The 17583-nt window shown below is 40.6% G+C and overlaps 1 protein-coding gene across 1 annotated transcript; it reads right to left on the bottom strand.

Annotated features, from left to right (window-relative positions):
- Window positions 1-12: 12 nt before the first annotated feature.
- On the bottom strand, window positions 13-14502 carry disp2 (dispatched RND transporter family member 2). Its single transcript, XM_020650172.3, has 10 exons — window positions 13660-14502; window positions 9566-9710; window positions 9071-9348; window positions 8292-8321; window positions 8070-8193; window positions 7398-7513; window positions 6658-6749; window positions 5840-5937; window positions 5432-5590; window positions 13-4505 (listed from the first exon to the last, which is right to left on the bottom strand). Exons 1-10 carry the CDS (start codon window positions 13749-13751, stop codon window positions 1182-1184), a joined length of 4458 nt encoding a protein of 1485 aa, XP_020505828.2. The 5' UTR covers window positions 13752-14502; the 3' UTR covers window positions 13-1181.
- Window positions 14503-17583: the final 3081 nt, after the last annotated feature.

The following is a 17583-nucleotide window of genomic DNA, read 5'->3' on the forward strand; positions in this document are numbered from 1 at the left end:
ACAGGACACACCCTCTGCACAAAAAACACACACTTTCAGTTGTTTCAGCATGTAAAAAAAAAAACTGTCATAAGACATTTGGCACATGCTGTTCATAACATAAATACAATTATTTGAGTGATATTGAGATGCACAAAATCAGCTTACGTGACATTTCACCTGTGGTATGTATGTGAAGGCTTTTTGTTCATCAGATATTCTGTTAACAGTGCTGCAGCAAGGTCTATATACAAATCATTAGCTGTTTAGGCAGTGACACTTGATGGTTCAACGACTGCTGTGAAAAAGAATATAGGTTTTATCCACTAAGGAGAATAGTAGAAGGATGTTGAAATGTGCACCCAAATATTCCAGCAACTGTGTATAAACCCACATTTAATGTCATATCTGTATAAGAAACCTTTTTTGTATATTTTGTCACTGAAGCTGGAATAAACAGCAGGATTTTTAAATTGACAATAAGACACTTATTGCAAACAAGCTATGACACTACAAATGACACATTACTAACTGTAGGTTTCTGTTTTTAAATGTCAAAGTCACAAAGGACATACTTTACATATTGCAATACAGTGCAATGTTCACTGACTGTAGTGGCAGATTTTTGCTACTGAGTGAAGCTTTTCTGTATTTCTCATACGTATTTTATACATATATGTATTTATTTTTTCCAGTCAATTGTCTGTTAATGTTTATGGCTCATTAAGGTAATTTCTTGTATGAGGAAAGGCCAGTGGTTGCACACTGGTAGCACTACTTTTGTATTTAGCCAGGTTATGTAGGTGTTCCAGGCACAAAGTAAACTCTGCAGTGTCACTTTTTCGTTGACAGCACAAAGCAGTTTTAAGTTTCTTCAAGTGTGAGATTGGTGCAAAAAAAAGGTGCCTTTTTAATTTACTTCAAAAATCAACAGTTCATGCTTTGTTTCGACCTTTTGACTGAAGAAACACATGCTCTGACCTTTTTCAATTTCCAACATACACTGTGACAACCTTAGCAGCAACACTGAACTCACATGATGTCATGTGTTGCATTTGCAGTTGGCTTATATTTCCTTTAAATTAACAGTGTAGGCTCCTATTTTGTGTTGTATATGCTTACGAAAATTCTTCAATAGTTTTTTTAAAATATAATTTTAGAGCATTTAATGCACTGTGTTGCAAAGATTCTCCAAACTTTGCTCAACATGTATCCTCTCGTTGTCCATCTCTCTTTATCCAAACATCCGGCAGGTCTGGTTTACTGTTGGGTAGTATAACCACCTCTTCACTCTGACAGAAACGTTCCTTATTACTAGTCTCATAAACTGTTTCTTTCAGCGAGAGACGAAGTGTATCTCTTCTCCCATTTAGATGTCCTGGTCTTAACTGAACCTCTTCTTCTCTTTGATATTGCTGCGTGTTTGAAGGCCCTGGTTCGATTTCACTCAGGCATGTGTCATTAGAGTCCTCCAAGCCCTCACAAGAGCTCTGAGACTGGGAGAAGAGTTTAGCTGAGTCATGACCTTGATGAAGTGTCTGCTCTGCTGTTTGTTCGTCTTTGCAGAGTGACAGTTGGTCAAAAGTCTCCAGGGTGTGGCTGATAATGGTGTCCTCAATGCTCTCTGATGAGGAGAAGGATGTATTGCTCCAGTTTTTCATCTGACTAGACTGACCTCTACATGTTTTACAGAGAAGCTTGTCCTTGGCTACATCTTGTGCCAGGCCTGTAGGGCGCAGGGTATTTTCTTTGTACGGAGATGAAGTCTGGAGGGCTGGAGGTGATTGACAGATCTTATGTTGGTGGCTGCACATTCCTTCACTGTCCCCCTCCACGCTACTCTTGTCCACATCTTTCCCACAAAACTCAATTTCATCAGAGAGCACAGAGGGCCGGTTGGACAGCTTACTGGTGCAGGTGCTGTTCTCAAAGCTGTCGCTCAGTCGATAAGCTAAGGGCTGAAGCTCGTACTGCTCCGGCCCCCCACATCCTACTCTCGTCTGTTTCTGGCTCTGCTGACGTTGGTGGTTAGGGTACAGATACCCACCTGCTTCTTTGTCATAACTCTTGCTCAGGCTAGGTCTGCTAAAGGCCCCATTAGCTGCTGAGGCCGACGAAGAACCAGGCTCTCCTGTAGAGCAAGAAGATAGTGCGCTGTCATTGTGATCTGAACAACATGGCAGCGTAATCATTCCACAGTTTCTTTCGGGTCCAAAAAAGCAGCAAAGGGACTGGAAAAAGAAGGTTGCAAATCCACATGCTACACATTTAACCAAAAACAGGAAGATCCCCAGTTTTCTGAAGAGCAGGGCAGTGGAGGGCAGCATGATAATCCCCATGGAGAAAAATGCACCAGAAACTATTGCTACTGGACATCCCATCCTTTTAGTGGCATGTGCTACTTTTCCAATTTTGTCTGAATGCGGGGCTAGACTGTAAGATATGCAATAGTTGGCAACAAAGTCAACAGATAGCCCTGCTGCTGCTGATATAAACAGAGCCTCAATGCCACTTAGCTGCCATTCAAGTAGAACAAGGAGGCCTACAGTTACAAAAACACTGCCTCCTACAGCTATAGTCCCATAAGTGCTTAGTGGAATATTCCAAGTGGTTAAGAGCAGCAAAGCAAATGTGAGCGCTACTGAGAAACCAGCTACTACAAGAGTCTCTGATTTTAAAGACTGTTGCAAGTCAAAAAGAGACAGATGGCTGCTGAACCATCCGTTCTTGAGCCCTTGTGGTGCTCCTGATATTTCGCTGTTAAACCATGTCATGATTTCTCTGTAGAAAACACTGGTTCTACTAAAGTTGAAGCTGTAGAGGTATGTGGTTCCGAATGCCAACACAAGGGCAGCGACTTTGCCATCTGGCTGGAAGAACAGGCCTCCGCTGTGAGCCAGATGGCCCTCGGCATACCTCTCTGCGAGCATCATACTGAGGCAGTTCTCAAAAATGCTGGGGGGGTAAGGGAAAGGGATTTCATTGCAACAAAAATGGAGGGAGTCATTACTCTCTGAGCATTGTCTCACAGATACCCAGTGTATTAGCTGCTCTACAAGACAGATATTTGTCATATCATCTTTATCCTCAGGCAATGGAGGAGAATAAAAGCTTTGGTTCTGAACCCTTGCACATAAGTCCCTCAACCAAACCTGTGCATCTGGAAGGCTCATGTTAAAGTGCGGGTCAAGAACCAGAGAGCCATTGCTCTTTGGGTTAAAGTGATCCCCATTATCGGTCGGTGTGACACCCCAAACAAGCCTTATTGTAAGTGGTTTATCCTCTCCATTCCTCTGTCTCTCAAACATAAACATGTGGCGATACTCTGAGTCGTACCTTTCAAACGGGTGACTGGAGCGGAAAAGTTGGGTGACCCTGCTGTCTAAGGTGGGCAGTTTCATGCCTGGGTCAATGCAAGTCATGTAAATGCCCCCAGCAGCGAGCACTGCAAACCAGCACACCCAAATGTACCTAAACTTCACAACTCCACAAGGCAGGATTTTCATAAATAATAAATTGGAGGTGTCACTTAGACCTCTTTTTACTTCTCTCAGCTTCTGCCCAAGAATGAAGAGGCATCTCTTGCGTGAGCTCGTATTCCAGAAGCCGCCAGGGTTTTTGGAGCAGCATGGTTTCCATCCCTGTACTGCTGCCGATGCAGAGGATGCTTGTGTGTAGCGCTCGCGCAAAATGAAAGAGCAAGGCAGCCAAACCAAAGCCAAGATTGAGCTGATACACGAGGCACTTCCTAGATAAACAGAGAAACATCTGATTGCTGTGATGCTGCTGAGATAACCAGAGAAAAAAGCGGCACTGGAAGTAAACCCTGACGCTAAAATCAAATATCCTACTTCTTGCATTGCTCTGTTTACTCTCTTCTCCAGCGAGGCCTCGGGGTTCTGAGATAACTGCAAATTCCAGAAATCAGTGAAGACAAAAACCTGGTTGGAACAGCTTCCCAGGAGAATAAGACCTGCTGAGAGGTTGACCAGGGGGAAGAATGCAAGGCGAAATGCTACTTTGTAGAAGAAATAGGTGGTCAGGAGGGTGCCTGTGATTGCTATTACAGATAATGCCACTATGAAGAGAGAGTGCAGATAAAGAGTCATAGTGACAAGAAGAGATACAACCGCTAGGATCGGGTATACCGAATCTCGAGCAAGATAATACTTGAACAGCGTCTGCTTAATGCCAAAGTCCATGCCAGTGATAGTCGTATTGTTGTATGTCAGATCCCTGCCTTCAAGGCTGTTCATGTACATCTCCATCATGTGCTCCCCTTTGTTGACGGGTAAAAACAGAAGGCTGTACTTCAGCGTAGGAATTTGGTACTCGACTGTCTGCGGCCCAAGGAAGTCTTTATCTACCAGGAAGTGCAGGATTTGGAACACCACATGGGATTGTTTACAGCGGGACGGGACAGAGGAACAGCTGCCAGTTTTTGGTCTTGCAACGCAGGCTTCCACTAGCTGTCCTTCATGATAGTATGGGGCACATTTCCGGAGAAGGTTCAGAGACTCAGACACCTGTGGTAAAATGGAGAAAACACTTTGAATATATCTTTACATGGGCAAACAAGTCATGCGGGTTCTGTTATAACAACGTGATGTAAATAATGTTTCCTTATTCATATCTACTTGACCTTGTCCTGCATCATAAACTTCAACTTCTCATTTGTGCATTTATGCTAAATTGCTTTCTGCTGAAACGTTTAGCAATAAGTTTGATTCCATGCAAAGATTTTAATGTGCACATCCATGTAGCGACTTTCCGAAACAATGAAGCCGCTGAGAGGCTTAGGTTGGGCCTAATATCTTGTCACGCTTTCCAAAAAAAATACTGTGATACGAATATAAGTTTGACTTTTTGTGAACAAAAAAAGATAATCAACTTATGACAACGTGCATTAACTCATAATCACAGTGAGCCAGAAACAATAGCAATCTACAAAAAATATGACGACCCAGCTCACCCTCTCTCTTCCAATGAGAACAATAGGTTAACAGGTGAGTTAAATAAATCCCACATCTCCGCCCATACCCATGTGACCTCCCGCTACTCAATACAATCCCACAATAAATTATATAAAAATCAATAATCCAAAACACCAAAATAACACACTGCATACCATAACCTTAATTGATACTTCAAATATACTTATCCATGGCACCAATCATCCACGTAATTGTTTTTTTTTACAGGTTCAGCCAGGCTAGCTTTTTTCCTTCTTGAATTCTTTATACTAAGCTAAGCTAACCATCTTTATTATACTGTACATAATTGACATTGGCATCAATCTTTTCATCTAAAATATGGGAAGATAGCAAATGATTTCAAACTGCATTGGTTTTAATACATGCAATGTAAGAGCGAAAAAAAAAAATGCTCGAGGCTCTGAGGCCCTAACACCAAAAAAAAATTGCACAAAATGAAAACGCGAGAGCCTCAATACCTGGTGTGAGGTGAGACTGAGGCAGCAGGAGGCATTAGTAAGGACAGCCAAGTAATTCCCCAGAGACCAGCTCGGACAACAAGCACTTCTGGATGTTCCCTCAGCCTCCGCCCTCACAGGCTGCTGGCACAGGTCCTGGAACTGAGCCTGGGAGCGAATCTGGATCAGATGAGAGAAGCATTTTTATTGAACACCTGCCAAACCTTGAAACAAATTAACAAAAACTCAATGGATTTCAGATGAGGCTAAGCACATGAAGTGTTTTGATTTTACAGGGCAGAGTAGGGCATTACAAAAACGAGAAGACGGAGTGAAATTTGAAAGTAGCTGATGACTAAAGAGGTGAAGAAAGGAGCATGAGGCAGACAAGCAAAGGTGTGACGGAGGGCTGAAAAAGTCAGAGCTAACCCTGGATTGCTCCATCTCACACATGACGTGGATGGCCTTTAGACTCCAAAGACTGGCTGAGTTTTCTGAGCGAAACACCAACTGAGCCAAACGCTCGCCTGCATGAAGAGAGACAGATGGATTCAACACATATGGAAAAAGATGGCCAGCGGTGACTCATCGTAGTTTGGATTGTAAGACAGCAATGTCAGGATTCTTTTAACTGTTTCAAAGAGGCTTTAGGTGAATACATTGATGAAGGTAAAACTAGGGAAACAAAAAAATCCGTGTGTAACATAATTCTGAATACAAATTAGGCGTCATGAAATCAAAAACCTCAGGCTTTGATTTACTAATAAATCTATGAAGGAAGCTCCCTGTGTGTTTCTAAGGCATGCTGTAGTGTAGTCTTTCATCTACCAGAACACTATTTCAAACTAGAGCTTAAAGGACAAAATCTGTGCTCATGTCCTCGTGGAAATCATTCGGATGAACAGTTCTTTTTGAAGCTGCTCTAAAAGCTATTATTCATTTCTGAAGATCAAACTATTTGGCTTACATTTGAATGTAACAAAAAAATCTGTCATTCTTGGTTTTATGTTGTGTGCTAGGAGTTTTGATTTCTTACAGACAAGCCATCAGCTCACAGTATTTACCTATTCAGAAGTTTCAATAGTATCTCCTACCCAGTGTGACATATCCCTCTCAACTTCTATGTATATGTGTAATCAAAATCTGTGTTGTTTTTTTTTAGTGCAATCACTGAAGCAGGAATTTAGTAGATTAATTCATAATTAATTTAACATAATTTAAAGTGAAAACTTTGATCATTTACACACCTGGGGTGTCACACAGGAAGGTGTCTGGTGATGAATCTCTCGCCAGCATCCTCTTAATGCGAAGCCTGGACGGGTCATGGCTGCTGTCTCCACTAGTAGCACCAAAAGTAGTACAGATAAATACACATAAATGTATGATTTTTTTGGCGTTAGTTTCTGATCTAAACTAGTATGTGTTGTATCATCTAAGCTATCGTTTAAACCAGCAGTTAGTGTTTTTATGGCCTCTCTGGGGGGCAGCGCAATTGCTGTAAATACAGCACAGATATGGCAGCAAATTTGTTGCAAATGTAGGTCCAGTTTTTTTTTTTTACTTCTATATTAGAAAGCTTTTAGTGGAAATGAACACAGTAAAGCTTCAGCTGGAAAACCAAAACAATTAGCCATTAGGGGAAGCTGTGGCTCAGTTGGTAGAGTGTTTATCTCCCCAAGTGAACTGCCCCATCCAACTGTCTTTTATTGTCAATAAAGAAAATACTCATTCTCACATATAAATGAAATGATTATAATCCAATTCATTAATATGTTGTTTAATGATTTTTTTTTTAATGTAATGTGTTCTTCTATTAACATTTCTGAATACACTTTCAAATTATGTTCTCATAATTAAAACGATTTTATTCACATGAACAACTACGGCTATTCGTGGAGCATTGTGTGTGTGTGGCACTCAGATGCACACTCTCCGTAGAGAGAGCGAGAGAGAGAGGGACTGCGCTCTACTGAATGTCTCTACTGACCTTTCACTGAGCTGCTGTGGTAGAGGAGACAGAGATTTCCCCGGGCCTGTATTCTTCTGCAGCTCAGACAAACTGGACTGGCGTACTCCGATGTATGTACCCCGTGGCTCGAAGCCCTGAAAAAAGAACACAAAAAAAGCAAATAGCCAAACAAGCTAATTGTAGTGAGGATGCTGATGATCATAAATGCATTGAAGTGGTTTACTTCAATGCATTTAAGTGAGTTAATCAGCAGCACAAAAACCCTCACATTGCTGTCTAAACAAGGATTAAAAAAAAATAAGCTTGTGAGGTTTGAGGTTTTCCCTTTTCTACCCAGATCATATTTAGCTCATGTGAATTGATTGTTGTAAATCACATGTTGCATTTAAAAGATAACGTCTTAATCAGTGTTTGTCCTGTAAGCCTGCGATTTAGAAGTCAGAAGATACATTTAATTAAGATGACAGTGAGCGTGATCTCATTCAGTGCAGTTCATTGAATCTGTGATAAGACTGAAGTCAATGGATGCGGCTCAGGTCATGAGTCATTGGAGAAACGATAATTAACTGTTGGCCTGAGGTGCTGAAGGAGGTTTGTATGGTAGATTGATAAATGGTTGATAGAAGAGATATGTGTGCTGTGTGTGTCTGTGTGTGTCTGTGTATGTCTGTGTATGTCTTTGAGACTCACCAGAAGCGGGTCTGAGAAGTCTGGAAGTGGACCAATGAAAAGTCCAGCCAGTGAGCATCCCAGCAGCACCACAGCACAACCAACCAACACAGCTAATGGATAGTCTACTATCAACTGGGAATAGCTGCCAAATAAAACATCACCAAAGAAGAAGCCATCAGTGAGCAACAAGATAATCCTTACAATTACAAAAGGTGTTACATTGAATACTTCAGTACTCACTTTCTAAGGATGCGGTAGAGACTTCCCTCCCTGTTAATGATTGGAAAAGGCATTTTCATGATTCAACCATTATTTGTTAAAAACAAATCAACAACAATGAAACAAAAAATCAGAAGCCATAAAAAAAAAAACATATGGACATCCCCCACATTATCTGTGTAATATGAAACAAATCCAACTATTGCTTAGCTTAGCTTAGCTTAGCATAAGGACTGGAATGAAGGAAAGTTAGCCTGATTCTTTCTGAAAGAAAATCTGCCTACCCAAAATCCTAACGCTAATTTTTTCAAATAAATTATTTGTTTAATCCATACAGAAAATGAAATGTTAGTCTCAGTGTAATAATGTTACATGAAGACATGATCCAGGACACCCATTTAATCAAAAAACATTTTCTACAATTGCCTGTGGCCTGCATTGTTGTGTTAGCAGGCTAATGTTAGCACACTTAAGTTAGCTCGCTGCTTCACATTGCATATAAATTTACATGGAATGACTGTGATCTAAAACAAGCGTACATGACGTTAGAATAAAAAAACAAATAACTTTTCAAATGTGATCTTTAGAAATGCTGGTTGGCTCTACTTTTTTTTTTAACCCTTTTACATAGCCAGTAAAGTGGGTTCCTCCTTTTACAGTTCTCTAAGCTAAAATAAGATATGCAGTTGCTGTTTTTAACCTATCATAAATCAATCAGTATGAGGGTGTCATTGTTCCTCTAGTCAACCTTTAAAAAAGAAACTGATTCCACATTATTTGTACTCTTCCTTTAAACCCACCTCACGGTCACCACGTGTCTCTGCTTTGGTTTCTGTGCCCCGCTCTCATTTGACCCATGCAGCCAATGGCACCTCACAGCGCTATGACGGGACGACTGATGGGCTGAACTACAACTGTGTCCCACTTTATTCACTCCCCCTCCTTCTGCATGCGGACCTGTTTTGTTTGAATGACAGTCTTGGCAGGTCTTCAATTTGGTTGGCTTGTAATGGCTGCAGTGGGGACTTTTTCTTGGCTGTGAAGAATCGTAGTGCCCAGATTGACGACACTGAGGGACCTGAAGAAAAAAAATGGGATTGGGAATGAAACAAAATAAGAAAAGGAAAATTACTCGGATTATGGACATTTTCATATACTCAATGTTTTTTAATGATTTTTTTAGACTACCTGAAAAATCCTGAATCTATTTGCAAAATGTTTGTCGACACATTCTGACTCTGTTTTAATGATTCCTGAAATATCTTTCCTACACAGCACACAGCTCTCAGGCTTACTTGGTGATAAAGCTGGCAGGAGGAAGAAGGTCTGCCGAGGCTGCTGCAGCTGTCACATAGTTCCCCTTCAGACTGGATGACTGTCAACTGGGCCTCAGCATCGCTCTCGCTGTCAGGAGGGCACAAAGACAACCGAGGGATCTCACTGAGGAGAGGAAGAGAATGACAGGAAGGCCAGAGGTAGGAAAAGACAAAGGAAAAGCAAAGAGGGAGAAAATATGCAGGAGCGGAAGAATGATGGGCAGAAAAGCAGGAGAGAAATACGCAAAAGGTTATTTTACATTGAAAGTGCCAATATGCAGCAGGTCATACTATTAAACTAAATATTTATTTTCTTATTACGCAATGTTTGACATCTCACTTTCTTTGTATGGTTTCATATTTCACAGAAAATAAAGTGGGGAAAGTTCAACTAATGAGGTAAGAAAAGGAATTTTTGGTGACTGCACTGTGGCTACAGGAGGGAATGAGGCCCTATAATTAAGAAAGCAGGAGGGAGAAGGTGGGACAAGAAAGTGAGAGACTGTTATCACATCATGTCACAGAGAGGTGAGTGCTTTTCCAGGACATGAAACATAAGCCGGGTTGGTAAGGGCAGCAGTAAAGAGACCCTTGGATTGACAGAGTAATGATAATATTCCTCATTCATTTCTAATGTACAACTCTCTCAGCTCCAAGTGTATCTATCGCTCGAGGTTAGGTGGCTGGTTTGCTGGTTGATTGGTCCAGGTTGACCAATGTCACTGATGTGCAGTTTTTGAACAGACATTAAGGGATGACATTGTGCCCTTGTAACTTTGTTGATCTTCCTACTTTTCTACTAGTACCACCATGAGTTTCCCATTTGTGGTTTCAAGTGGAATATCTCCACAAATATTGGATGATTTTATGTAAAATGTGTGGATTATTTTTGTTGTCCTCCTATGAACTGCACTGGTTTGAGTGATGCTTTACTTCTCTATCATTGTTATCAGGTCAAATATGTATTTGTTTTTGTTTATCACCAAGTAACTTCAAGTCTAATGATGTAACCATCAGCTTTAGTTCTACTTAATTAACGAGTGCTAAAAATGATATCCTAGCATGCTAACACGTTTAATTACTAAAAATAGTAAGATTAAGATTTACTTTATTGATCCCCGCAAATTTCTGTTTTTACACTCTGTAAGTCATGCAACACACACAGGCTGAAATATACACACATGCACAAACAGGATCCTATAGACATGCACTAATGGAGAGATGTCATTGACGGAGCTGCCCACAGCGGGCGCTCCTGAGCTGATGGTGGGGAGGGGGTTTTGTGCCTTGCTCAAGGGCACCTCGGCAGTGCTCAGGAAGTGATCTGGCACCTCTCCGGTTCCCAACCCAAGTCCCTACAGACTGAGCTACTGCCGCCCACAGATGTACAAATGACATCTGTATAATCATTTTAGCCTCTTTTTCATTCGTACAATATTAGCATGTCTGTGTAAGCATTAGGTTCAAAGAACCCTGTGCTGTACAGCCTCATTGTCTTTAATGCCTTTTAAACTTTAAGAAAAAAATACATTTTTTTCCATATTTATTCTAATGGGATAGATTACCAAGTGTTAAAGCAGAATTAGAAGTATTGCTTTTCAGTCAGAAAAACTCCCTAAATTCTCATGATATTCACTTTCAGTATAAAATAAACAAACCAGACTGAACTACAGAGCAATCCTCTGCTTCTATCTCAGTGAAGAAGAAATTAGGTCTGTTTAGTCTACCAGATGCTTGTCTGTGCACAGAAGACTGGATGCAACCGCACTTCCTGTCTTGTCACCACGACAACGGAGTAAGTCAACAGAGCGTAAATGACCTCACGCAGTTTTATTTGCATCCCATAATACGACACGCAGATGATGAGAAGTCTGCTGAGCTGGTGATTTACAGCAGCAGAAGGATTATGGGGCCGTTTAATGGCGAGGGAAGAAGTGATTCTCTGTTTTTTTGTTTTTGTGCTACCAGAGAAAGTGAAATTATGAACATAATAAATAACCCACACAGAGTACTCAGCTGGTTTTAGACAACACGTTAATGTTTGTCCTCTGGTTTAGCCTAATGAGCAGTATAAAGTATCAGGAAGCCGACACTGTCAACTAGTTCATTACGGTTTCTGTCACCGTAGCATTATTATCGCCACCAAGTTAACAAGTTAAAAATCTGTCTACGTGTACTACGTAACCTGTGCCTGTGAGCCTCCCCACTACAGAGACCAGGAAACCTATTACTTCTCTTTGATGGTTTCTCACCAGGCTGGTCAACAAAAGAACACACACACACACTCACTCTTCCAAGGGGAGTAATTGTGGATGTCATTAATAAATCATTGGATGAATACAAAAATACATCCAGGAAGGTGTCACCAGCTCCTCCTCACATCCAGGATAAATAAAAGCTCACAGAAAATGTAATGACCTCAAAAATATGAGAAAGAAGAAACACTAAAACACTAAAACAAAAGTTCACCTCATTTTTCTTGCAAACATTTGCTGTTCATTTGATGCACTGAGTTAAAAAAAAACAATATACACACAACAGCCAGGAATTGGTAATGAGGGTAGAAAGAAATATTAGAATCTCCTCAAATTATAAAGAATGTTTAAATCAGCAGAACCAGAAACTACTTCTTCAAAAATGACTGCAAAGTTCAAACAGGTTAATAATATTTAATAAAGAACATTATTTACCTCCACAAGGGTGAGACTTACTGTATTTCTTTAAACTGCTCTCACTCTAAACAGGTAGAATTATAAAGAGATGGTGTGCTATGAAAGAGAATGTAAAGTGCTACATGCCTGATAAAATATATGATCCATAAGTATCTCCTATGGCACATACAAGCTATATGTTTAGATAAATAGCTTAATCGCCTAATTAGCCTTATTTTGTTGTAGTTGGTTAAAGTTGAGGTAATTTTAACGTTTTCTTTTTTATATCTAAGTTATGTTTGTCAGAATGTAATGAGCAATAATCTTACAGTGTTATGAGACAGCTTCAAGGCATTCAAAAGACTACGGTTCATATCCATCGGATTAAAAAGCCTGTCAGCTTCTGCTACTCTCTCCTCTGTCTGCCTTGAGGTCTGTATGCCTCTCTCCTGCTCCAGCACGTCCCTTTTTATCAACTCTCTGGATCTCATTCAGTGCTCTGTCCTCAAATATCTCCTAAACTGCCAATCACACACACACACACACACACACACACACACACACACACACACACACACACACACACACACACACACACACACTAGGTTAGAATATGTGAAGTAGGCAAGATGTTAACCCTCATAAAAAGACAAAATAGGTCTCTATGGGGGCATTTATTAGAGGATAATAACTTAAGGATCTGCCTTTAATGTGCAGGAACGGAAACCAAGAGAGGAATTTGTATAGTAGATTTAAACTGTGTCGGAGTGGCAGGCCTCAGCTGCCTTCAGTCTTGTTTTCATTTTGGAGCTCCTGTGTTGAAGAGTGAGTTGCAGGGTGACATCAGAGGGTTCAGAGATGCAGTCTGATCCAAGCAGGAATCTGATGACACCCGGATGATTTCACAGATGTTCACTAAAGTGTAACTGCGAGACAGTGTATTTTGCAGGAGATTGCTTTTGCACAGACATAAAAGCTCGTTTGTAATATGATATCTTAAAAGGAGGCATTGAGAGCACAGGCTCTTGTTCGTCGTGATGCTAAAGTAATAATACATAGTGTAACTTTCTGGGTAAAGTAGGCCTAACAATAATTGACCTGCTGCAAATGTTGTTGCAAATGTATACTGAATCTAAAGTCTCAAAATAACATTGAGAATAGCTGCATCTTGTAGTTTCACTAGCAGAGCAACCAGTGCAATATAATCAGGATTTTACTGTAATAATCTGTAATGGGAAAATTAGAACAGCAGAAACCATGTCCTGTTCATAATCCAATTGTCAGCAGCATAAACACAGCTGGATTGAGTGCCTTTTGCAATAATACTCCCATCTGCTCGGAGGGTATAAAACACGTTCATGTTTTACTTCAAATCTTGTTTCTTTTTCAATAAAACAATAACATGCGAGAAAAATATCCCACCTTCTGCGTGCCTGAATTTCTCTTTCATCTGTAGGAGAATCATCCATCACTATCGCATCCGTGCTTTCTCCAATCATCGAGCACGCCTCCATTTCCCGATTCCGGATTGAAACTGAATAAAAAAGAAAAAAAAAAGAAAAGGTAATTATAAACGTCCTGTTATTGAAATCGGGTTAACCAAGCAGCTTCCACCTGCCTAGTCCGGGTCCACGAGGATCAGGGGTCCGGGCTTGTTTCTAAGGCTGCTACTACAGAGCAGCACCGGGGCTGTTTGGGTTAATCTGCCTCGAGCTGCGCTGTGATTGGAGGAGCCACGGTGATGCTGAGGACGCTGCCTGGTCGCTGTCCAACCGGCCGCGGTGCTGGAGCTCAGAGTGACGGAGAGAGTTGAGCATCAGTGAAGGCTTCGTGGACTCGAACGGGAGACCCAGCTGCTGGTTAGTGAACGTTATGAAGATAAACACAGAATGATGCAGTGTTTAGTTGACGTAATAGCCAAACTTCGTTGGGAGCTCCAGTTGTTTATTACAATATAACTTGAATGGGAGTGTGCCTACATGTTACTCTTAATGAGGTGAGTTCAGGTAAATGGCATTAGGCTATTCTTTTTTTTTTTTGCCATAGTAGAGATAGTAGCCTAATTTTACTCTCTAAACGAGCCAAATAAAACAAAAACAACAACCATTAATAATACCTAAAAGTTATAATTAAGCTGGGACTGATAATTTTAGAAACGCCAGCTAATCTAAGCTACGAAAGTATTTTTTTTTTACAAACTTCCCAAAACACGTGACCGTTTTCTGCGTCGTTATTGGTTCAAGGCGATTCTACGTGATGGCTTATCGTTGCCATGCCAACTTATTTAAAACCTTTCTCTACAATTTGAGTACAGGTAAAACTGTAGTTTGAGTTTGACTATGAGCAGTGACCGGCTGTTATTGTTCCTATACATAAAGAAAAATAAAACACCATAACTAATAAAAGGTTTAAGAGTGTGTATGAAGACTGTGTTCATAAGGGGAAAAAAAGCTTTTAAATAGGCTACGTTTAAAGCAATTAATATGATCAATGTTTGGATTGTCAGATTGGAGAAAGTAGCCTAGTCATGAGAAGCTGGACCATGTTGTGTGACCAGTTATTCACATACACTTAAATTCTACAATTCACTTAGCAGACGCTTTTATCCAAAGCGACGTACATCAGAGAGTAAGTACAACACAAGCAAGGATCTAGAAAAAAGGGAACAATGTCAGTAAGAGCAAACGATCAGCTTTGAGTCTGATTGGACACACAGGTGCTGACAGGCATTGCACAGAGGCAAAGCACAACATTGAGGGCAGTTCTTGAGAGCTCTAATCAGTATAGAAACCATCTTATAAGTCATCGTTATCAAACAAAAACAATCTACACAACCATCATCATCATCAATAATATCGAGACCATCATCATTAAGTTAGTAGGTATTCATGAAAGAGCTGGGTCTTTAGCTTTTTCTTAAAGGTGCAGAGGGACACTGCAGATCCAATGGAGTTTGGAAGTTCATTCCACCACCGGGGGGCGACAGAGGAGAAGAGTCTAGTCAGAGACTTAGCACCCTGTTGTGAAGGTTGGATCAGACGCCTTTCATTGGCAGAGCGTAGTGGGCGGGAGGGAGTGTAGACCTGGATGAGAGAGTTAAAGTAAGGAGGAGCCGTTTTTGTCGCTGTTTTGTAAGCGAGCAGCAGAGTTTTAAATTTGATGCGAGCAGCAACTGGGAGCCAGTGTAAGGAGATGAACAGCGGAGTGACATGCGCTCTTTTATTTTAAGCACATCATCAGACATGTTGGATGGATTGATGAAACCTCCAACTGATAGAAAGATAGATAACATATGAAGACAAATTAAACTTTTAAAATACTAAGAAAATGAGAGCAGCAAGATGCAGATAAAGTTTCAATGTAAATTCATACAACTTAGACATGAGGTAATATGTGCATTTGGTTAAAATCAGTAGTAAGTATAGCCATCAGCCATCAGTAGTATATTCTCTAACCAAATTATAGATTCATATATGCTTGAAACTGCAGATTATATGGGTTATTACTAAGTGATACAAATATTTATCATGTTGAATGGCTTGCTATCAGTATTATTGCATTGTAACGAAAAGGAAAATCCCAAATCTGTTATAATATATGACTGAAGACTGATCTTTCTAATTTGTGCTAGAGAGTATGCTACTGAGTACAGGCTAGTCTATCATATTATCTACTCCTTTGTTTTAAAGCTACAGTCATTTTACGGTGGCCAAGACTCTAAAACACTACAACCACAAAATAGGAGACCTAATCATAGTTCATAAAATGCAACATTTTACAAACCACAACGGCATTTTACAGGCAGCGGGACAACATCTGTGCAGCTGTACAGTCAAGAGATGGCCCATAGTGTGTTGTTATTTTTGTTGTTTTCTTTTGTGAAATGTTGTGCTGGTTTGTGAAATGTCCTTGGCTTTAAACACATTTTGTTGTGTATTACACTTTATGTCCATGTCATTGTGTACCTAGCACACTATTTCATGCTGGAATGTGTTCAAGCACAGTAAAGAAGTGTGGCTAAAAGAAAATGTACCATGTTAAAATCCTCCTTGATAAATGTACTGTGTTGCAGATGAAGAGATTTTCATGACATAAGCTGGTTTAGAAGTGGATTGTGCAAAAGGAAGATTGACAGGGAGTTCCTGTAGTATACTTATGTGTATTGCGTTTTATTCTTATTCTTACGAGACAGGAAAAAAAAGCTTTACTGTTTCCCAAAGGGGAAAAAATGTTTCACATATTTTTCTAGCGTTTACCTCATGAAGAGAAGAGACAAGAAAAGAAGAAAGAAAACCTAATAGGACTTTGGGCTCCTTATTAATAAGAGGACTGAGAGCCAGCCAAGAGCTGAGCGGCAGAAATGAAAGCAGAAAGTGTGACACAGCAGACCTCTGCGACTCGCTGCTAATGAGGCGGCCGCTGGTCTGGCTCTGGTTATAAATATGAATCATGGCGCTGGGATCTTGTGTGTGAGGGGGCGAGCTTTGGGGGTAGAAAATGAAATGATTTATTGGTAGAACAGCAAAGATCAGGATGAGGAGGGTGGGAGAAAGTGTTGCAGGAGACATCAGAGTCTATTTTAGAAGAGAAGCAGAGACAGGGGAGGGGGATATCTTTATTTTCATTTCAACAATTTTATTTTTTATCTTTTAATGCTTCAGTGAGTTATGATGTTTGCTCTGGTTCATAGTCATACACACTGAATATCGTCATTTAAGCCTCTGGCCTGACCTTGTTAGAGCTGTTAGATGGCAGAACTTCAGTTAAAGTGGTTTGGGAACACACTTTGGGATCTTTATGACCCTCCTGCTTGAATTTGGAGTGTTTTGTGCCTCAGAATCAACCAGGCCCTGCTGTGTTGGTGGTTGGCTCTGGGTTTAGTAAACAGCCTGTTCTGCAGCTGACACGTATAATGACTTGTTCGACTTCAGACACTGATTAACTAACACTGCTTAGTTGCTTGGCCCACCACCCACACACACGCACACGCACACACACCACACAGAATGAAAACACCCAAATACACACACATCCAGAGTCTGTACTGGATACCAGGCCCATTTAATGAGAGGCTGGCTTCTGGTTGGTGCTGGGGGTGACAGCTGTGGTAATTTCCTGCGACAGATCTGTGCTTAGTGAACAGTGATGGGAAGGGAAAGGCTTCATTAACGCCACAGTGAAGCCCCAAGATTTTTTTAAAACAACACAACACAGTCAGATAAATGGAGCTAAGCAGGAAATGCACCCTTATGTCAGTGTGGAGACAAAGAGCAAAATAATATGCTTGTTTAAAATGGCTTTTAAATATGACAAATGGATTTCTGTGGGTGATTTTTTTTTGTCTGA

Source organism: Labrus bergylta, chromosome 18 (assembly GCF_963930695.1).
Source record: "Labrus bergylta chromosome 18, fLabBer1.1, whole genome shotgun sequence".
NCBI classification, from domain to species: domain Eukaryota; kingdom Metazoa; phylum Chordata; class Actinopteri; order Labriformes; family Labridae; genus Labrus; species Labrus bergylta.